This window comes from Rhinopithecus roxellana, chromosome 9, assembly GCF_007565055.1.
Source record: "Rhinopithecus roxellana isolate Shanxi Qingling chromosome 9, ASM756505v1, whole genome shotgun sequence".
In the NCBI taxonomy this organism is placed as follows: Eukaryota; Metazoa; Chordata; class Mammalia; order Primates; family Cercopithecidae; genus Rhinopithecus; species Rhinopithecus roxellana.
This window is the reverse complement of record NC_044557.1, coordinates 49,794,334-49,817,409: the sequence shown is the minus strand read 5'-3', so window position 1 is coordinate 49,817,409 and position 23,076 is coordinate 49,794,334. Positions and strand designations below refer to the sequence as shown.

General features: G+C 40.4%; 1 protein-coding gene across 2 annotated transcripts in view; it reads right to left on the bottom strand.

The window, feature by feature from the left end:
- ATP6V0D2 (ATPase H+ transporting V0 subunit d2) overlaps positions 1-22,566 on the bottom strand; it is a 55,680-nt gene extending 33,114 nt beyond the window's left edge. For both annotated transcript variants that reach the window (XM_010375395.2, XM_010375396.1), the window contains exons 1-2: positions 22,301-22,566; positions 7,033-7,204 (exon numbers count right to left, since the gene is read on the bottom strand). In XM_010375395.2, coding sequence (XP_010373697.1) covers positions 7,033-7,204; positions 22,301-22,430 — 302 coding nt within the window. In that variant the 5' untranslated portion in view covers positions 22,431-22,566. The remainder of the gene's footprint in view (positions 1-7,032; positions 7,205-22,300) is intronic.
- Between the last annotated feature and the right edge of the window lie 510 nt (positions 22,567-23,076).

The following is a 23,076-nucleotide window of genomic DNA, read 5'->3' as shown; positions in this document are numbered from 1 at the left end:
TGCAAGCCACCACACCTGACTTCAAAGTGTTTTTTGTATGTTTGCTTTTGTTTTTGTTTTGTGCTTTTTTTTTTTTTTTTTTTGGAGACAGGGTCTCACTCTGACACTCAAGCCGAGGTACAGTGGCATGATCATGGCTCTGCAGCCTAAATCTCCTAGATTCAAGCAATCCTCCTGCCTCAGACTCCCCAGTAACTGGGACTACAGGTATGCACCACCACACTGGGTTAATTTTTAATTTTTTCTCTTGTAGAGACAGGGTCTCACTATGTTTGCCAGGCTTTTGAAACTCTTGGCCTCAAGTGATCCTTTTGCCTTGGCCTCCCAAAGTGCTGGGGTTACAGACATGAGCTGCTGTGCCTGGCTCAAAGTGTATTTTTTGAAAGTTATTTTCTGAAACACTGAGCTGGCCTCACAAAATGTATCTGCAGGCATGACATCCAGTTTTACCCCTAACATAATGGTCAATAAAAAACCAATTCTCAACTGCTATATAAAATATAAACTGCTGAGTTATCTGGATATATTTTTCTAGCTCTGTGTAACATACTGCTGAATGCAGGATTCTATATTGATTCAACAAATATTCAATGCCCATTAGGTAATAGCGAGTCCAGACAGAGATACTAAAAGCACGAATTCAAAGCATGTATGGCCAATAGGAAGAGTAGATACATTAAAATATATCCTTTAGTAACAATACTAATACTACCAAAACCACCTTTCCAATTTTAATTTTGCATTAACATTCTACCCAGGGCTTTGTGACTGTCTGTATTTTTGTAAACAATTAAAAAAATACTGCTTATAACTAAAAATATTTAAAATTTTAAGTAATTATTTTTGTTTTATAAACAGTATAGTTTAACACAGTAATTTGTTGTGAAATAAGGATACTTGCTTAATTAATGAATGTTAAGTTTCCTTCCATGTCTAAGATTCTATGATTAGGGCCAGGCATAGTGGCTCATGCCTGTAATCCCAGCACTTTGGGAGACTGAGGGGCATAGATCACCTGAGATCAGGAGTTCGAGACCAGCCTGGCCAACATGGCGAAACCCCATCTCTACTAAAAATACAAAAATTAGCCAGGTGCGGTTGTGTGCACCTGTAATCCCCGCTATTGGGAGGCTGAGGCAGGAGAATTGCTTGAACCTGGGAGGCAGCGGTTGCAGTGAGCTGAGGTTGCACCACTGCACTCTAGCCTGGGTGACAGCGCGAGACTCCATTTCAAAAGAGAAAAGAAAAAAGATCCTGTGATTAGGAAACAAAAAATCTGTGGGATCATCAGTGAGAGGAACCTTTGATCAAAGGACTCACAGCTGTTTTTAGAACTAGAGCATTTCCCAGTGTATTCTGGGCACATTTCCTTTATATGAGATTTGTTTCCCAACCCCAAAGTACAAACCCTGGCAGCTTTCTGACTCAGATAAAATTGGGCTGCCCTCTGTCACTGTCATGGTCAGATTTTCTGAACTCAATGAAAATCTGAGCAAAATAATTTAATGAAGCCTACTGCTAACAGTTATTTCAAAGCACGAAGCCACCACTCATTAGATCTGTGATCAGGGCAAATTATTGCACTTAAGTTCTAGGTTCCTCATCCTTAGAATGGTGATGGTAAGAATTGAGTAAGACTTGTCAGGAGGGTTAAATGAGAGAATGTTTGTAAAGCACTTAACTTTCCAACCCAATAAAGTCCCCGGCATATAGTAACATTCTGTAAATGTTGTCTAGTATGTTGATTATTATTTTTCTTCCACACAACTAGGACCATTTTGTCTTTCAGCTCAGGAATCTTTACTGTTTTCCATAATTATCCATGCCAGGCATTCTTGCAGGAGGCACCACTGCTTGCAGAGCCTCTCTCCCGGCAGCTATTGAAGATTAGACATGAATTTGGATCTGACTCAGCCCAAAGCCTAAGCACTTTCTGCTTCCTCCCAACCATCACTGGGAGGAGGAAAATGTTCTGTGAGCAATCCCGGCATCTTCTTTCATCTCTTTTACATTTTGGGTTTCTCCTTAAGGTTTTTACTTTTTAGGAAGGGCCTTGCAGATACCAACAAAATACACCACATACACACACAACCTTGAAAAATACTCTGCGAACGGGTGCGGTGGCTCACGCCTGCAATCTCAGCACTTTGAAAGGCTGAGGCCGGTAGATCACTTGAGGTCAGGAGTTGAAGACCAGCCTGACCAACATGGGGAAACCCCATCTCTACTAAAATATATATATATATATAAAATTTAGCTGGGCGTGGTGGCGTGCGCCTGCAATCCCAACTACTCTGGAGGCCGAGGCACGAGAATCACTTGAACCCGGGAGGCGGAGGTTGCAGTGAGCCAAGATCACGCCACTGCACTCCAGCCTGGGCAACAAGAGTGAAACTCCGTCTCAAAAGAGAGAGAGAGAGAGAGAGAGAGACAGAGAGAGAGAGAGAGAGAGAGAGAGACAGAGAAAGAGAGAGAGAGACACAGAGAGAGAGAGACAGAGAGAGAGAAAGAGACAGAGAGAGAAAAGAAAGAAAGAGAAGGAAGAAAAGGAGGGGAGGGGAGGGGAGGGGGGGTGGGGAGGGGAGGGGAGAGAGGAGAGGAGAGGAGAGGAGAGGAGGGGAGGGGAGGGGAGGGGAGAGGAGAGGAGGGGAGGGGAGGGGAGGGGAGGGGAGGGGAGGGGAGGGGTGGGGAGGGGAGAGGAGAGGAGAGGAGGGGAGGGGAGAGGAGAGGAGGGGAGAGAGGAGAGGAGAGGAGAGGAGAGGAGAGGAGAGGAGAGGAGAGGAGAGGAGAGGAGAGGAGAGGAGAGGAGAGGAGGGGAGAGGAGAGGAGACACTCTGATGTGATAAAGCTCAACTTCCTTAGCCTGGCATCAAAGACTTTCCGTAACGTGACTGGAGTTTGCGTCTCCAGCCTCCTTTCCTCACTTCCTCCTTCCCATTTGGCACACACACTCCAGCCAAAACTGAACTGTTCCTCACGCATGGAACAACCTTCCCATCTACATGTTTCAGCCCCGGATGCTGAGGCTTCTCCCGTATTATCGAATTCTACACTGTTTCCAGGCTCAACAACATCAGCCCTTCTGAAAGGCTTTCCAGAATCGCGGAACCGAGTCCTATGTAAGTTCATATCTAATCTCTACCCCTGACTAGCTGTATATTTGTGAATTCTTTGAAAACATCAGCATCTGTGTCTTGCTTGTAAGTAATATGGAAGGAATTATCCTAACCCATAGCGCTGATAGGAGGACTGAGAAGGGCAAACAAGAAACATTGGCACTAACGCCATGTCTCAGGTATATCCACAATTCCTTCCTTACTTGACCTATGGTCATTTCTTCTACTTACTTACTTATAGAAATGGAGAGCTATTTGGGAAAAACAATTTCAGCTAGATCTGTAGTCTAATTCTTTACATGAAAATAAATTCTAAGATGGACCAAAGTTTTAAATGTAAAAAAATGAAACAACATCTGTAACAACAAATAAATAGAAGAAAAGACAAGTGAATTTATTCATGAATTTGGAGTGGAGAAGGTCTTTCTAAACAGGGTACAGTAAAACACCCAGAAGCCAGTGAATAAAAACATTGATGAGTATAGCTAATTTAAAGCATTCAATGTTTCCACAGCAAAAAAAAAAAAAAAAAAAAAAAAAAAAAAAAAAAAAAAAAAAAAAAAAAAACAAACATAAAAATTAAATTATATCATACCAAGAAAATAGTTTTGCAACATATATTATGAAGGGCTGAAACTTTCTTAATTTACAAAGAGCTGTTTTACGTCATCAAAAACTGCTGAAAACTCTAATAAATATAGGCAATTAGGTCATGTATCAATTCCACATAAATAATAAATATGAAATGATCAATTTCACTTATGAAGAAATAGAAATTGAAGTAAAGAGATACTATTTTTTTAACCTATTGGGCTGACAAAAGTTAAAAAGAAAATATCCAGTGTCGATAATGGTATAAGGACACAGGCCTTTTCACAGGCTGTTTTAGGGGATTCAAACTGGTGCTACCTTTGTTGAGTACTTAGAAATATTTACTAAAATACGAAAATGCACATTCCTTTGACTCACCACTTCCACTGCTAAAAACTGAGCTTAGAAATAAGTTCAAGACCTGCATGGAAATAAGCTAATTGGTCTACGGCCATACCACCCTGAACGCACCTGATCTCATCTAATCTCAGAATAAATAAGCTAATTGCAAAATTTTTTGTAATGGGAAAAAATAAAAATAATTTAACTACTTGTCAATAGATGATTGGTAAATGGAATCATGACACATATAGTCAATTCTATGCAGTTATTTAAAAATTATGATGTTTTCCAGGCATGATGGCAGACATCTATAATCCCAGCAGTTTGGGAGGCCAAGGTGAGAGGATAGCTTGAGCCCAGGAGTTCAAGACCACCCTGGGCAATATAGTGAGACTCTGTCTGTAAAAACAGAAATAAATAATACATTAAAAAGAATGACATTCGCAAGCATATTTCTAAGAAATATTAAGTGGGAAAAAAGTACAGAAGGAATATGTTTCCATTTGTATAAATTCAAAATGTGTGGGTGGGAGAGTGTGTAGCAATAGACACACATACATGTAAGTATTTTTCTGGAATAACACATAAGAAACTGAGAAGTGGTTACTTTTGGGAGAGAAACTGAGTGGAGGAAGAAGGGGACATGTAGACACAGAGTGATATTTTTATGTTATGCTTTTCTGAACTCTTGAAAGATTGTAATTATGTCCCTTAATTACTTTTCTTTTTTCTTAAAGATATTATTCATTAAGTAAAGTTGATCCTCAGATTGTATGATGTGATGTGAAATTCCAAACGGAAGAGACTTCCTTTACTTCTGCTCTTGCCTGCTGTCAATAATAGGAAATTTGCATTGATTTTCCTTTGTGCCAAAGGCCTAGGAATGCAGTTCTGTTTTCATGGAATATTTTCTGGTTGTCATATTTAGATGCCAAGGAATATCTGCTACAGTGTGAGAAATCTTGCTGACTGATATATTATTTTCCCCTGAAATTAAAGGCATGTGTAGAAATTAAGGTCCACTTAACTTCGCTCAGCTCAGCAAGTACATTTGGATATTCTTAGTTCCAGTCTCTTGTTTGCAGGACTCAAGGGCAGAGATACTGTTATTTGTAAAGTGGAAGAATGGATGATGGAGCATGGTGGCTCACCTGTAATCCCAGCACTTTGGAAGGCCGAGGCGGGTGGATCACCTGAGGTTGGAAGTTCGAGACCAGCCCAGACAACATGGTGAAACCCCTGTCTCTACTAAAAATAAAAAATTAGCCGGGCATGGTGGCACATGCCTGCATGCCTCCTTCCCATTTGGCACACCCACTCCAGCCAAAACTGAGGCTGATGCAGGAGAATCGCTTGAACCCTGGAGGCAGAGGTTACAGTGAGTCAAGGTCATGCCAGTGTACTCCAGCCTGAGCGACGGAGTGAGACTCAGTCTCAAGAAAAATAAAAAAAGAATGGATGATGGAGATATGGAAGGACAAAGAAAGAATAGAAGGATAGAGGGAGTATCTTCCTGGTCAGATAAGTGGATTCATTTCATTCCCTGGTCCTTGAGGCAACACTGTCATTTTATCGTTCAACCAGACAGATGCTGAAACTGCTCTTTCAGAAGGAGTCTCTGCCTTCTACCTTTCCAGGCTTTCTCTTGTGATATTTTCTTGGAATCTGACTCTAAAAATCTTAGGTTGTCTCCCAAAGCCATGTCTTCACACAGCCAATGCCCAGTTTCCTTTATACATACAGCATGTCTCTAATTTCCTTTTTCTAGTACTGAGCAGTGTTTGACATGAAGTCCTGTTCTTTTGTTCCCCTTAGACTAATCTTTGGCTTATATTATCCAGCATTTTTTTGTTTTTTGATATTTTCTTTCCACAAATATATTGACGCCTGAGTGCCAGGCACTAGACCTGGGCTAGGACCTAGTCTTCAGAACTTTGTGCTTTACATCTAAATTTTATCTGCATAACACACAGCTCATCCATTTGTGGGTCTTTGTTCTGTTTTTCAGCTAGGAGAACTGGAAAGGCACAAACCTATTTCAAATGGTCCATTTCAGCACTAAGTAAGATTTATTAATTGGTGTCACAAAAGTGCAGTTTACTATTATGTGGGAGTTCAATTTTTTTTTTTTTTTTTTTTTTTTTTTTTTTTTATTTTTTTTTTTAGATAGAATCTCACTCTGTCGCCCTGGCTGGAGTGCAGCAGCACGATATCAGCTCACTGCAACCTCTACCTCCCGGCTTCAAGCAATTCTGCCTCAGCCTCCCAAGTAGCTGGGACTACAGAGGAGCGCCACTACACCTGGCTAATTTTTGTATTTTTAGTAGAGACAGGGTTTCACCATATTGGGCAGGTTGGTCTCAATCTCCTGACCTCATGATCCACCCGCCTCGGCCTTCCAAAATGCTGGGATTACAGGCGTGAGCCACCGCTCCTAGCACTAGATATTTTTTAGAATGAGGAGCTCACGTATTGCACAATTGGAACTGTGGGTGATGGATAAAAATAAAACACATATAACTTTCACAACAGTTACTTATACTGTTACAAAGGGAATTAGCCACGGTATATGTGACCTTATGAATACTTTGAGATATTGTCAACCCCATCCTCAAAAGTGATCTAAAAATGTCACGTAACATTTACCTTCAGCGCTAACACCTTAAACACCAGCAACACTTTTTTTTTTTTTATTAAATGAAAACTGAAAATATTCCTTTAGATGGAGGCTACCACCACTGATACAGTCATGTTTATAAATCAATGAAATCCATTTTCTAATGCAAAAATGTGGCTCTGTGAGCGGATCGGTTGCTAAAATTTGAATGAATTTAAACTTACAAACAATGGAAAAGGTCTTAAGTCTCACTCTGGCTTAATACCCCCCAACCCTGTAACTGTTAGGGGTCATCCACACGAGTACTGTTAGGGGTCATCCGCATGAGTACATTGGGGCTTATTGGGGCTTTCTGTCGTCACTTACGTCATATAGGTGAGAAATGTGCTAAGGGGCTCCAGGGAATGATTCCGGAAATACTCAAATTCTCCACATAGTCTTTTCCTCATCTCGGTGTCAATTTTGGAAACAGTAAGAGGATTTGTTTGATTAGCCAAAAAGTTACCATAGTCAGTAGTCTGGAGATGAATTTTCAGGTCTGAAATTAAATAAAACCCAATTCAGGTTAAATTTTGAGCATACACAAATAGCTTTTTCAACATTAGTTGAATTCATGCTAATTTTATGGTACATACATATGTATTATCTTATTAGATTTTAATATGAGGTCTAAATATGATTTAAACTTGATCTCTAAAGCAACAGAAAATGTAATGTGAATATGGATAATCCAGCACACCACAAAATGTGTTTTTCTTTTGTTTTGAGAGGGTGTCTCCCTCTGTAGCCCAGGCAGGAGTACAGTGGTGCGATCTCAGCTCACTGCAACCTCTGCCTCCTGGGTTCATGCAATTCTCCTGCCTCAGTCTCCCATGTTGCTGGGACCACAGGCGCATGCCACTATGCCCAGCTAATTTTTGTATTTTTTTAAGTAGAGACAGGGTTTCACCATGTTGGCCAGGCTGGTCTCGAACTCCTGACCTCAAGTGATCTGTCCACCTCAGCCTCCCAAAGTGCTGGGATTACAGGCAGAAACCACTGTCCCTGACCCTCACAAAATATTTCAATTACCTAAGAAGTCTGGTATTATTTAGAAGGTCTGAAAACAAACAAACAAACAAAAAAAAACTAACAAACACCTAATCCACAGATGGCAAACAGGTTTTAGTCATTTGGAAATAGCTACCTGGGAAACTGTTGAGGATACTAATGCTCCATCCCAGCTTGATGAAAAAGATAAATGTATTAGTAGTAGCTACCATGGGTGTGGGGGCAGGTGGCATGGGCAGTCATCGCTGCTCTGTTTCAGTATCCTTTTATTACAGATGAAGAAATTGAAGCTCAGTGGGACTAAATGGTGGAGTTATCTAAAGAGATTGAAGTAGGAGATTAGTCCCCTTATTCTTATAATCCAGCATCGATTTCACCAGACCATGCCATGCATCCATTAAATGTCATCTATTTTGTGCCAGGTAATTGGATTGAACTGAATTTCAGCTTTGTTGATTGTCACTTCCTCCTGAACAAACCATGTGTTTTCTAGAATCCATACTTCAGTAAATGCTGACCCAACCCCACTCTAGAATTTTTTCCCACACCCCTTTTCAGATTGGCTTATCATAATCTACCCTTCAAGGTCTGGTTATAACATTAAAATAATAGCTGCCAGTGATTGAGTGCTTATTAGGTACTAGGTACTATACTGAACTTATATTATCTCATTTAATCCTCAAGGCAATTTTATGAGGTAAAAATGATTTCTATGCCTTTGTGCAGATAAGAACACTGAAGTTCAGAGAGGTTAGTAACTTGTTCAAGATCACATAGATTAAAAAATTAAAAAATCTCACGTAGGTAAACTGTGATTCAAAACCAGGTATACCTGGCTTCAAAGTCACTTAAAACTTTATTTTATTGCCAACCAATTCAATTAGATTATCACTTGCTCTGTAAAGATTTAATTACCTCAGGCAGAATTATTCACTCTCACTCATCTGAATTTGAAAGTACTTTGATAAAACCTCTAGCATAACATCTATTATAGGATATTATATAGTCTTAAGCATGTTAACCCAGAAGGCAGTCACACTATCTTAGTTAAATCTTTTATCTGTGACTGCTTGTGCAGAACCCAACATGTAAGTGTTATTGCATATCTGAGTGTCTAAAATGTCCTTGGCAACATCCAGCACACATATGGAGCTTATTGGATCTTCATTCAAACATTTATTAAGCATCTATTACATGCTGCCAACTACAGGAGACCCAAAGATAGACCAGACATATTCCTCATTCCCAAGGAAACTCACTGTTTGGTAAAGGAGGAGGCAGCCACAGATGATTCAAACAATGTGTTAATTCAGTGATAAAGATAAGGTCCTTGACTTATGGGAACATAGAAAATGAGACCCAGATCCATAAGGATAGGAGCAAGAAGCCTAGGAAAGTGTCTTGAAGGAGATGAGCCTTAGAATACTATGTTAAGAGTGGAGGAAGAGGGGAGAAAGGATAAGAATAGGGGCAGGCATTCAATGACTTAGTACAGGTGTGGTGTGTGCAAGGAGCTCAAAGCAGTTCAGTGTTGCTGAAGCATTAAGTGGGAGAGAAATAAATTGAAAATAGAACTCCCATATGATCTAGCTATTTGGATATATACTACTGGATATATATCCAAAGGAAATGAAATCAGTGTGTTGAAGAGATATCTGTACTCCTACATTCATTACAACATTGCTCACGGTAGCAAAGACATAGAATCAAGCTAAGTGCCCATCAATGGATGCATGGACAAAGGAAAGGTGGTATGAATATACCATAGGATACTGCTCAACCTTCACAAAGAAAGAAATCCTGTCATTTGTGACAACTGAGAAGTAGAGAGTAAAGTAGTGGTCATCAAAGGGTGAGGAGTGGGCCAGGAGTGGTGGCTTATGCCTGTAATTCCAGCACTTTGGGAGGCAGAGGTGGGAAGATCCCTTGAGCCCAGGGGCTCAAGGCTGCAGTGAGCTATGATCACGCCACTGTATTTTAGCCTGGGTGACAAAACAAGATCCTGTCTCTACATTAAAAAAAAAAAAAAGAAAGAAAGAAAAGAAAAAGAAAAAAAGAAAAAAAAAGACAGTGGGGGACAGGTGAGAGGGTGAGGGATCGGAAAGATGTCAAAGGATACAAAATTCAGTTAGATTCAGTTAGATAAGAGGAATAACTTCAAGAGACCTATGGTACAAAATGGTGACTATAGTAAATAACAATGTATTATATTTCTAAAATCATGTAAATAGTAGATTTTGTGTTCTCCCCACAAAATTTGGTATGTGAATTAACATATATGTTAATTCACTTGATTGATAACATATAGGTCACATTGGGCAGGCTTCCAAATTAACCTGCCTGGCAGAGTTCTTATGATGCCTATCCTGTCCTGTCCTGTCCTGTCCTGTCCCGTCCTATCCCAGAGTAAAGAATCTTACTGTGAGTCCCTCAAATTGTTGATGTACTGATTAATACATAACCTACTGGCACTTAAAAGGACATTGATTTGTTTCTGAATCATCAAATTTTGGTGATTGGTTTCTGCATCATGAAGTTTACTGATTATCTTGCATGTAGACATTGTAGCCTATATCTCATCTGTAGCCAGTGATTGTAACCTCTATATTGTGACCTCCAATGAAAAGAACGACTCTAGTATGAAGAGTCCTCCTCTGTTCTTCTAAACTTTCCCTTAAAAGTCTTCCAACTCACAGCAGACTCTGGGACACACTCAGCTTTGTTGCTGTGTCTTCCTTGATCGGTCCTCACACTTGGCTTCGAATAAACCTTTGTTGAACTATTTCTGCCTTAACAGACTTAATTTCAGTTGATACAACAACTAATACATATATTAAAACAATGTAGGCTGGGTGTGGTGGCTCACGCCTGTAGTCTCAGCACTTTGGGAGGCTGAGGCGGGTGTATCACTTGAGATCAGGAATTCCATCCAGATCAGCCTGGCCAACATGGTGAAACTCCGTCTCTACTGAAAATACAAAAATTAGTTGGGTATAGTGGTGGGCGCCTGTAATCCCAGCTACTCAGGAGGCTGAGGCATGAGAATTGCTTGAAGCCGGGAGGCAGAAGTTGCAGTGGGCTGAGATTGTGCCACTGCACTCCACTCTGGGCAAAGGAATGAGAGACTGTCTCAAAATATATAAAATAAAATAAAACATCATGTTGCATATGATAAATATATGCAATTTTTGTGTGTCGATTTCAAAGGAGCGGTAGAGAAGGGCAGGTAAGAATTGAAGCCAAAGAAATAAGCAGGACTGTCCTAAGGAGGGTTTGGTATGCCATGTTTATCCAGAGATAACAGAAAACCACTACTGCGAGCTATGAGTTGACTGCTCTGGTAGCTGGGGGAGGGTGGATCTGCAATTAGGGACAATGTGGTTCTTACAGTCTTCCTCAGTGTCTGGAGTAGATTTTGCGTCGGAAATGCTGTTTATCTGATGGCAGAATTTATTTGCTCAATTACCTATTTAATTAACTTAAAACAATTCTACTTTGTTGCCATGCCTTATTTGGCTTTCATTTTGGCATTTCAGATTTTTATGCAATTTGACAGTTTGAATCCTCAGCACCAAGGAATATTTGCCAACAGAAGTGACACAAATGGTATTTCTTTCAAAACCATGATATTTTGCTCATGTGACATATGTTTCTTTCAAGCAAAATAACTTTCAAACCTTTCAGCTGCCAGGGACATCCTGAAATTAAATATCTCAGTGTTTCAGACCCTGTAGGAATCTTACAATACTGTAGTCAGTGAAAAGGCAAATGGAATAGAAGGAATCTCTCTTTCCCAGCACTAAAATGATCCAAGGGATGCTTGCTTTCAGATTCTAAGAGAATCTTAGGGTCTGAAATGCACTCTGGGATGATGATAGATTGTCAATAATAACAACAGTACTCACAGTTTTAGTTTTCAAAATGAGTTCACTTAATTTTTGTTCCTGCATTTCCCTAAATGCTTATCTAAACAGGTATGTGAGTAATAAGACTTTGTGGTAAAATAAATTTGGAAGGCACGAGCTTCTTTACTGTAGGAGTTGAAAGCCTTTACTACATGAAAGTGATTTCTTCGAAAAGAGTATGGGACAGAACCTCCCAAGCCACTAAAAAACAATGGGCTGCCCACAGAGCACACTTGGGAAAATTACACTATTTTTTATCTAGAAAGATAGCGTGGCAAATGGTGTTTTTTCCTTTTTATTAAAATAAGGACAAAAGAATGTATTCCAAACTATAGGATCACCACCAACTAAATCAATTTAATAGGTGTCACACAGCAATAGAATTAAAAAAACAGATTACACCATTTTAACAAATAGAGTCTATACATAGTGTGAATGTGTGCCTGCATGTATGCACTCAGTCATAATATAAACATGCGTTTTGTGTGGGTTGCAGTCACTGCATGAAGGGAATTATCTGAGATCACAAGGCTAGCGAATGAGTCAGGATAGGGAAGTTAGACTTCATGATTATTGTCTACTAATTTGTTGGCAGACTATTTTTAGAAAATTCCTTTTTACTGGGTGTGGTGACTGATGCTTGTAACCCCAACTACTCTGGAGGCTGAGGTGGGAGGTTTGCTGAGCCCAGGAGTTTGAGACCAGTCTGGATAACATAGGGAGACCCTATCTCTACTAAAAATAAGGATAAGTGATTATCTACTATACTATCCAAGCAGCCTCCTGCCTTTCCCCACACTCTGCTGTTGCTGAACTTAGGGAAATTATCTGACTTTTCTGAGCTCAGTTTCCTCATCTACAAAATGGATACAGTCTATGCTTTAGGCTGTTTTGGGGATTAAACAAGGTTGTCTGGTACAGTGGCTCATGCCTGTAATCCCAGGACTTTGGAAGGCCGAGGTGGGAGGACTGCTTGAGGCCAGGAGTTTCAGACTAGACTGGGCAACATAGCAAAACTCCATCTCTACAAAAGAAAAAAAAAGTTAGCTGGGCGTGGTGGCACATGCCTGTGGTCCTCCTACTCAGGAAGCTGAGGTGGGAGAATTGCTTGAGCCTGGGAGGTGGAGTGAGCCGTGTTCAAGCAACTGCACTCTGGTTCAGGCAATAGAGTGAGACCCTGTCTCAAAAAAGAAAACAAACAAACAAAAAAAGATGATGCAGGTCGGTAAAGAGCCAGCATAGAAAATCCACCACAAAATATTATTTTTTCAATTGTACCCACCTATCTCCAAAATAAACTGCTAGGGAATTCAGCTTTTATTCTCTAAACCAGAATTTTTCCAACCAACCTATTGGAATCAACCATCAAATCTGATAATTACTCAGACTTTTAATAAATACACCAGAACATGTACAACCGGACACTTATTTCTCCATTTTTACTAATGTGCTGCTATTCTCAGGGTGTTGAAACTTCAAAGTCCTCTTTGGTGCTTTATCACTCCAAATGCCCTGCATTTCTTCCCTGATTTCTGCTCCTTACTCCTGTTTTGAATGACATCTGGCACTTCGATTACTGCAGCAATCTTTGAATTGATTTTCCTAGGTTCGTTTCTCCTCATGTGCTCCCCGCTTCAAGTTTAATCTTTCCTAAGAATTGTTTTGGTCCTGTAATGATCCTAAAAATAGCTCGGAGCCACTGAAAAGTTTTAGGCAGATTAAAAACAACTTTTATAACATTTGTAGAGTGTTTTACCATTGCCAGAATGGTTTTAGTATACATAATCTCTTAACTTTAGCAATAATCCTGTTTCATAGATGAAGAAACTGAGGCTCAGAGAAGTAACTTGTTCCTGTTTTCCACGCTGCCAAGTAGTTGACTGAGGTCATACCTGACTCTTGCCCTCATTCAGTGTTAGCTTCAGGATCTTGAAACTTCAAATCAAACCTTCAAGGTTTTTCAGAGTTTTCCCAACCTGAATTCCAGCCTTATCTCCAAGTATTCTAGTATTGCAACCTAACTGGTTTATTCCCCATCCACAGGCTTTTATTTTTTCCCTTTTTTAATTCATTTGTTTTCTCTGCCTGCTAGAATGTCTTGACATCTCAATTCTTCTCCTCCTGAAAACCCATTTCATTGGCCTTTTATCAACCTATTATTCAAGACTTGGTTCACCTTCAAGTATATCTGCTATCAATAGGTTTGAACCATTTTTGGAGTTTGAATTTTTATCTCACTTTACTTATTTGTGACATCCTATCAACTACACAGTTGTCTAGGTAGTAAATGGTGTCTTTTTTTTTTTAGACAGATTCTTGCTTTGTCACCCAGGCTAAAGTACAGTGGCATAATCATAGCTCACTGCAACCTTGAACTCCTGCCCTCTAGCAATCCTCTTGCCTCGGCCTCCCAAAGTGCTGGGATTACAAACATGAGCCACTGCATCCAGCCTGTTCTTTTTTGTACTCTCTACAACTCCAAATGCATTTTTTTTTTGCCATATAAATGAGCCTCAAATATTAGATTTAATTTGTGATTAAAACTTAAGATCTTATAGCAGTGACCCCACAGAACTTCATTATGCAGTCCAGTAAATCTTACTGGGGTTGAAAATCTTCATTTTAATTTTTATTTACCAAAATAAATATTTTCAAAACTGGTGCTTTCTGAAGGAGAACAGAATAAACTAAATGGAGTCATATCCAAATGCCATTATCCAAAACCATAAAATGGAAAGAACTATTTCAGGAATTCCAAAGTCTAGCAGAAGAGGGAAAACAAATTCTTGTTGTATGTAAACTACAGTGCAGGGGTGTATTTTTAAGATTTACAATTTACAAAACATCTTCAAATATTTTGGATCCTCCCAGTGAACTGGGAGTTAGGCCAGGGAGATACCATCTAAAGATGAGATAAGAAAGCACTTATCAGTGCTCACGCTTGTAATCCCAGCATTTTGGGAGGCTGAAGCAGGAGGATTGTTTGAGGCCAGGAGTTTGAGATCACCCTGGGCAACAAAGTGAGACCTTGTCTTTGCAAATGATAAAAAAATTAGCCAGGCTTGGTGGCATATACCTGTGGTCCCAGATACTTGAAAGGTTAAGGTGGGAGGATCACTTGAGCTTAGGAGGTTGAGGCTGCATTGAGCCATGATCACGCTACAAGCTACTGCATTGCCTGGCTTGGGCAACAGAATGAGACCCTGTCTCAAAACAAATTAAAGTAAAAAAAAAAAAAAAAAGCACCATGTTAAAGGTTAAGCAGCTTGCTTAGAATCCCAGAACCATAAAGCAGAAGATCCAGGACTTGAACCCAACATGCAGATATTCCCAGCGTGTATTTTCAGATTCTTACTACATGCAAAATACACTCTCAGGCTTAGAGAGGTAGAAGAGAGAAAAGTTTAAGGTGTGCTTTCTGCCCTTAAGAGGTTTACAGGCAACCGGGCACAGTGGCTCACGCCTGTAATCTCAGGGCTTTGGGAAGCCGAGGTGAGCGGATCACGAAATCAGGAGATCGAGACTATCCTGGCTAACACCGTGAAACCCCGTCCCTACTAAAAATACAAAAAATTAGCAGGGCGTGGTGGTGGGCGCCTGTAGTCCCAGCTACTTGGGAGACTGAGGCAGGAGAATGGCATGAACCCGGGAGGCAGAGCTTGCAGTGAGCCGAGATAGCGCCACTGTACTCCAGCCTGGGCGACAGAGACTCCATCTCAAAAAAAAAAAAAAAGAAAGAAAGAAAAAGAAGTTTACAGGCTGGGCACTTGGTGGCTTACGCCTGTAATCTCAGTACTTTGGGAGGCTGAGGTGGGCAGATCACTTGAGCTCAGGAGTTCAAGACCAGCCTGGGCAACATGACAAAACCCTGTCTCTACAAAAATTAGCCAGGAACAGTGGTCCATGCCTGTAGTCCCAGCTACTCAGGAGGCTGAGGTGGGAGGGTCACTTAAGTCCAGGAGAGGTAGAGGTTGCAGTAACTGAGATCATGCTACTGCACTCCAGCCTGGGTGCCAGAGCCAGACCCTGTCTTAAAAAAAAATTAAAAAGCTTGCAATAAAGCAGATAGAGCTATGCATTTATTTATCGGTTAAGCCTGTAACTGCAGCAGCCTCTAGAGCTAGACAGACAAATGAGGCAAATGTTCTGCCTCAGGATGACACATCTATGCAAATGTCACAGATGTTATATAGGATAGGTTCATTACAAGGCACCGTGGAGCATAAAGTTGAAGCTTGTCAATTCCATCCCATCATAGATACTATAGAAGAGGGCTTACAGAGGAAGTGGCTTAAATGGAGACTTTAAAGGGAGATGGTTGCTTTCCAGGGACACGGGATAAGGGATGGAATTTGTGATTGAAGGAGCAGCTGTAGAAAAGGCAAAGCATTCTGGGGAAGGGCTTACAAGGTAGATCAGCTTTTTAAGCACAGTGTCATTTATCTTGCCTGATGGGAGCTATTGATGAGTGTGTGTGTGTGTGTGTGTGTTTTAAATAGGAAAGAGAATTGGATATGTCTCTTTAATATAAGGCAGAAAAAACGCTATAATTAGAGGTACAAATAATGTCTAAGGAAGCAAAGGAAAAGCTCTTTGAAATTAGTCATCCTCCTATATGTTATTTTGAAATTAAAAATAAGTAATAGGTGTATATACGGGTAAACAGTGACAGGTCCCTATGCTTGTAACTCACTTACCCACCACCCCCTGCCACTCATTCCTAGCTTCATGTAACCTCTATTTTTAGTTTCTTTTTAATCCTTTCACAGTTTCTTTGTATCTAGGCAATCATATAGGAAGTATATTTTTAAAATTTATCCCCCTTTTTACTAAAGAGTGCCATGCCACACCTGGTTCTTCCCCTTGCTTTTCTGACTTAATGTATCTTGGTAATCTTTCCATATGTCTCATTTTAGACTGCTTCCTCATGTGTTTTTCCTTTTATATGCAGAATATTCCATTATATGAATGTTCCATAACTTACTTAACTTATTCCTGGCTGGTTGTGGTGGCTCAGGCCTATAATCCCAGCATGTTGGAAGGCCAAGGTGGGAGGATTGCTTGAGCCCAGGAGTTCGAGAGTAGCCTGGGCAACATAAGACCCTGTCTCTACCAAAAAATAAATTTAAAAAAATGAAAACGTGTTTCCTGCAGAGGGACACTTAATTTGTTACCATCGTTTGCTATTCCAAACTATGCCACATAAAAGGCCAGCCACGGCAGGTCATGCCTGTAATCCCAGCACTTTGGGAGGCTGAGGTGGGTGGATCACTTGAGGTTAGGAGTTTGAGACCTGCCATGGCCAACATGGTGAGACCTCATCTCTACTAAAAATACAAAAAATTAGCCAGGCATGGTGGTGCACTCCTGTAGTCCTAGCTACTCAGGAGGCAGAGACACAAGAATCACTTGAACCCAGGAAGCAGAGGTTGCAATGAGCCGAGATTGCGCCATTACACTCCAGCCAGGGTGACATAGCAAGACTCCATCTCAACAACAACAACAATAAACTATGCCACATAAAGAGCCTTGTACAGCTGTCATCTCACATGTGTGCAAGTTTGTCTATGAGACTTGGAATTCCTAGACAAAATGTATAAGCATTTGGAATTTCGGTAGGTACTACACAATTGCCATCCTTAAGGGGTTCTCATTTTTCTAATATTTTTATTCTCCAGATGGGATGCTTTTTAGGGCAGGGACTCTATCTTATTCATCTTTACTCTCTTGGCCCTAGCTAGAAAGTACTTACTAGATGGTGTTGAATTAATTCCTACCTGAAGACACAGTTGGAGAAACTCTGAAGCTCAAGCCCCTTGACAGGGGCACCATTGTTGGTGAGATATAATCAGCTTTCCTAATTCCCTTCTAAACAAATTGTGGCAAGGACAAAGTAAAGACTTAATCCAGGCCGGCAGCTCACGTCTGTAATTCCAGGGCTTTAGGAGGCCAAGGCGGGCGGATCACCTGAGGTAAGGAGTTTGAGACCAGCCTGGCCAACATGGTGAAATCCCATCTCTACTAGAAAAAAAAAAATTAGCCAGGCATGGTGGTGCATGCCCATAATTCTAGCTACTTGGGAGGCTGAGGGAGAAGAATCGCTTGAACCTGGGAGGCAGAGGTTGCGGTGAGTCAAGATCATGCTGTTCGACACCAGCCTGGGTGACAGGAGCTAAACTGCGTCTCAGAAAAAAAAAAAAAAAAAAAAAAAAAAGGCTTAATACAGAATGACCTCCCACATCTTGAGAGCCAGTGGACACTGTTATCATATGTTTTAGAAAAGACTATTTACTACTAAACTTCAAGTATTAATTTACTATTTTGTCTTTTTTGAGAAGGGAAGAATATTTCCAAAAGTCTTATTTGTAATTTTTAAAAATTCTGTTGCTATTGTAGTTCTGGACAGCTTTGTAGTTCTGGACGGCCCCTGAAGACGTGCACTAGCCTGGGAAAAGTGCGAGTAATTATCAGGCAGCACAAGCAATCTGTCAGGTGATAGTCAGGGTTTGTGTGACTAGTTTCCTCTGGTTTCAGTGACTTTCAACGCAGCACACTCAGCCCTGTTTTTACAGCAACAATGAATCAGCCAGACGACCCAGGTAGACCCAGGCAATAAACCACCATTGGGAAAAAAAGATATGAGAGTCAGGGGAGGATCCAAGCTCAATTCTTACTCTCCCACAGATGGAACTCCTCCCAGCTTTGCTATTGGGAGGCTTTGGGAGCCCTTTGCTATTGGGAGTCCTTTCAAAATAACAGTAGTGTTATTTTTTAAAAGAATATCCTATGCTCTTTTAAAGTTATTGTTTTGGTTCAAAGTCGCTTTTAAAGACCCTAAAGTTTCTTTATAGATACAACTTTAAAGAAATACCAGTGACAAAGGCAATGGGAACTAATTTCCTTCTTCTGTACCTAGGAAAGGCTGAGTCACAGAGGATCCAGAGATCTGAATCAAGTCACAATTAGTCAGGGGCAGGCCTCGGAATACATGAGTATTTCTTACTGCACTCAACCCAATTATGCACACAATTAAGCACAATTATGAATACTAACACTTTTCAAAGCTTTGCTAGATGATCTTTATTTTCTCTCTTCTAAATTTACCCAAAACCTTATACGTTCCTTGCAAGTTGTTCTAAAACAATTTGTTGCTATCAGAACACTTTCCTTTTAAAGACCAGATGACTTAAAAAGACTAAAAGCAAATTTAATCTTGGCCAAGTTAGTTTTTCTTTTACAGAAAGTGCCTGCTTCAACATATGGTATTGGAATGGCACAGTGTAACATGTTCTTTATCTATAGTTTGTATGGTGTATATTTTGCGCAAAAGTAAACTAAAATCCTTAAGCCCTTAGAATTCTATTCCAACAAGTGCCTCTGATTCTTCTCAACTCTGAATCTAGCTCCGGGTGGACTGAGTCTCCCTAAGTACATTCACGGATGCAACCGTTGCATTGCTGTTCACACACTCTTTATTTCTCAACGTTCTATAAAATAATCAGGTAGAACACTCATTATTTTCTATTTCAAAATGGAGTCGACATCAACTCAACACAGACCTATTCATATATCTTCAATTTATACTCAGGAGGCAATGGCATATTTTTGTGGAAAAGGAGACACAGATAGCTCTATCCATCCTCCATCACTGACAGCCTGTTAGGTGGTTACAGCCATTCTAAGTCCCAGTGTCCTCAACTAACAGAGGACATGAAATTCTTGTTTAGATTTGTTTTCTCAGCAGTCATGATAACCTAAACATGGTTTGATGATTCACCCTTGATATTTCTGGGAGTCTCTGAACAGTAGACTGGCACACAGATTCAAATGTAGTTGAGAATTGGGAGGAGAGAGAGGTAGAAATCATGAGACACAAGGACAACAAAGCAATAGAGCACAGGTGGGGTGGCTTCAGGTGGTTTCCCATCCCCTGACGTTGTATAGAAAATTCTGCATATGCCTGATTATATGTGTTTTTCTAAACACAAGCTTTATTTTTGAGATCTTTGAGAGGGTTTGAAACCTTTTCTTCTCTCCCAAACTGAAAATGAAGATACCAGATTCAGCTTACTGTCTACGTAGAGGATAGATCTGTTAATCTCATTTCTTCCTCCTTCTATCTATCCCCTTCCCTCAACAAGTCTTTTGATTAAAAGGGACTTTGGCAGAAAATATAGGGAGCAGTTTTTAAATTCCTCATTTTTATCTTTTTACTTTCTAGAAATCTTTTTTTTTTTTTTTTTCCAAGACAGGATCTCACTCTGTCACCCAGGCTGGAGCACAGTGGTGCAGTTACAGCTCACTGCAGCCTCAACCTTTTAGGCTCAAGCCATCATCCTGCCACAGCCTCCCAAGTAGCTGGGACTACAGGCATGCACCACCATGCCCGGTCTATTTTTAAAATTTTTAGTAGAGATGAGGTCTTGCTATGTTGCTCAGGCTGGTCTTGAACTCCTGTCCTCAAGCAATCCTCCCACCTAGGCCTTTCAAAATGCTGGGATTACAGGCATGAGCCACTACACCCGACCTATTTTCTAGAATTCTTTTTTTTTGTTTTGTTTTTTTGAGACAGAGTTTCACTCTGTCGCCCAGGCTGGAGTGCAGTGGCGTAATCTTAACTCACTGCAACCTCTGCCTCTCAGGTTCAAGAAATTATCCTGCCTCAGTCTCCCAAGTAGCTGGGATTACAGGTGTCTGCCACCACACCCAACTAATTCTTTCTATTTCTAGTAGACATGGGGTTTTACAGGTGTGAGCCACCTCTCAAGGCCTAGAATTCTTTACATGGCTTTAGATACGGCTTCCCTTGATTTATCTCTGAACCCTTCCTTCCTTCCTTCCTTCCTTCCTTCCTTCCTTCCTTCCTTCCTTCCTTCCTTCCTTCCTTCCTTCCTTCCTTTCTTTTCTTTCTTTCTTTTTGTATCACAAAGATATTTTAGGTATTCCTTGAATTTAAATTTGCATTCCTTAGCTCATTTAAGAACTTGACTGAAAACTAAATATAATTCATTAAAATGGCTTCTCTCAGAAACACTTAGTCAGCCCTGTATTCTTTATTTTATGCAGATTTTCTATAGATGATTAACGTTCTCCAGTCACCAAACTCCTATTTTCATACGCTGAAGTGACTTAAGATTTGGGGTTTTACTGTAATTATTTGTAGCCAACAGAGTTAGTTATCTGAAAGGTTCTTGCTGTTTCCAATGCTAATGAAAGAGCAGGGTTTGTCCTAACTTGGGTGGTTCTGTCTGAACGCTGGCTTTAACTGGTCAGAACTATAAACAAGTGGCCTCAGGACCCTTCAGCCCTACTTGAGGAGGCTGCAAAGTCACCTTTAGAAGATTCATTGGTTCGTTTTTGTCTTTTAATGCCCTTCCTAGGAGGCTTTATTCTTACCGCTTTCTTGTCTTTTCTAGAATAACCTGGAAGCGTTAAACCACCTTATTATTGACCTATATGGGTTTTATAAGTATGTTTCAAAATGAGTGAGTGTAGCTGTTTTTAATAATAAAAATACTTTTACAGATGTGGAATCTTTGGTAATGTTTTGGAAAAAAATTGTGGTTTAGAGACAGTTTCCACTTGTTGAGTACTTATTTATTATAACTGAGAACACTGTGACTCAGAGGCTTGGAGCCACAGGTCACCTACCCAGGCACGACAGAAGTCAAATCCAGGACTATTGAATCCAGGGCTGGCCCCACCAGTAACGTCTCTTGATTTTTTTTTTTTTTTAAACTTCAGTTAAAGGTAAACTTCAAACTCTCAAATTAATAGATACTGAGAAATGTGATAGAATAAAAATTCTATAGAACAAGGTTTTAAATATATATATATTTTCTTTGCCATAGATCCCTTGGCAGTTTGGAGAAGTCCTTCTCCAAATAATGTTTATAAATATATAGAATGAAAATACACAGGATTACAAAGGAAACCAAATATTTTTAGACATAGTTATCAAAATGTCTTTAAAATGTATAAGAATCTGGCCGGGCACGGTGGCTCACCCCTGTAATTCCAGCACTTTGGGAGGCCAAGGCAGCAGATCACCTGAGGTCAGGAGTTCGAGACCAGCCTGGCCAACATGGTGACACCCCATCTCTTTAAAAAGTACAAAAATTAGTCGGGCCAGGTGGTGGGCACCTGTAATCCCAGTTACTTGGGAGACTGAAGCAGGAGAATCGCTTGAACCCAGGAGGCAGAGGTTGCAGTGAGCCAAGATCATGCCACTATACTTCAGTCTATGCAACAAGAGTGAAACTCCATCTCAATAAATAAATAAATAATAAAGGATGCATGTAATATCTAACTTCAAAATAGAGAAAACGTACATGACATTTCAAGGTATCTGCAAGAACTTTAAAGGGATATGAAAACATTGAATTTTTGTTGGTGACAGTGTCACAGATACTACTTATCTTAACCACTGTGATTTGTTGCCTACATTCGTAATCAAAGATGTTATATTTCACTTAGAGATTAAAAATAGAGATGTATTTTTTTTCCTCATTCAAGTTTATGGACCCCAGAAATCTGGACTGCAGGAATAAGGATCTGCTCAGAACTCTCAAACCACAGGATTATGGGATTTTTTTTCTCCATGCTTCTGGAAAGCGTCATCATTTCCTTTTTTTTTTTTTTTTTTTTTCTTTTTAAAGGGTGAGAAGAGTTACACTTACCTTCTAGGGTCTCACACTGGACCAGGTTGATATAGTCTTGCTGGGTCAGGAGACTGGCCTTGCATCCTCGAACCAGGCCCTCCAGGTAGCCATGGTCCACGTTGAAGTACAGCTCCGCACCTTCGAGCATGGGGGAAGAGATCAAAGCCAAGGTAGGGTGAAACAGCTCTGTAGTCCTGGACGGCCCCTGAAGACGTGCACTAGCCTGGGAAAAGTGCGAGTAATTATCAGGCAGCACAAGCAATCTGTCAGGTGATAGTCGGGGTTTGTGTGACTAGTTTCCTCTGGTTTCAGTGGCTTTCAACAAAGCACACTCAGCCCTGTTTTTACAGCAAGAATGAATCAGCCAGATGACCCAAGTAAACCCAGGCAACAAACCACCATTGGGAAAAAAAGATATGAGAGTTAGGGGAGGATCCAGGCTCAAATCTTACTCTCCCACAGATAGGACCCTTCCCAGAATTGCTATTGGGAGGCTTCAAACACCTGAATGTTTTGTAAACATTCCTACCACCAGCTGAGCTTTCAACTGTAATTTACACTAACCCAAAATTTTTTGAAGACTATCAATATGAACAAAGAGAAGGTCTTTTAATAAAAATAGTTTAATTTAGGCTGGCATGGTGGCTCACCTGTAATCCCAGCACTTTGGGAGGCTTAAGGGGGCAGATCACCTGAGGTGAAGACCAGCTTGGCCAGCATGGTGAAACCCCGTCTCTACCAAAAATACAAACATTAGCCAAGCTTTGTGGTGCATGCCTGTAATTCCAGCTACT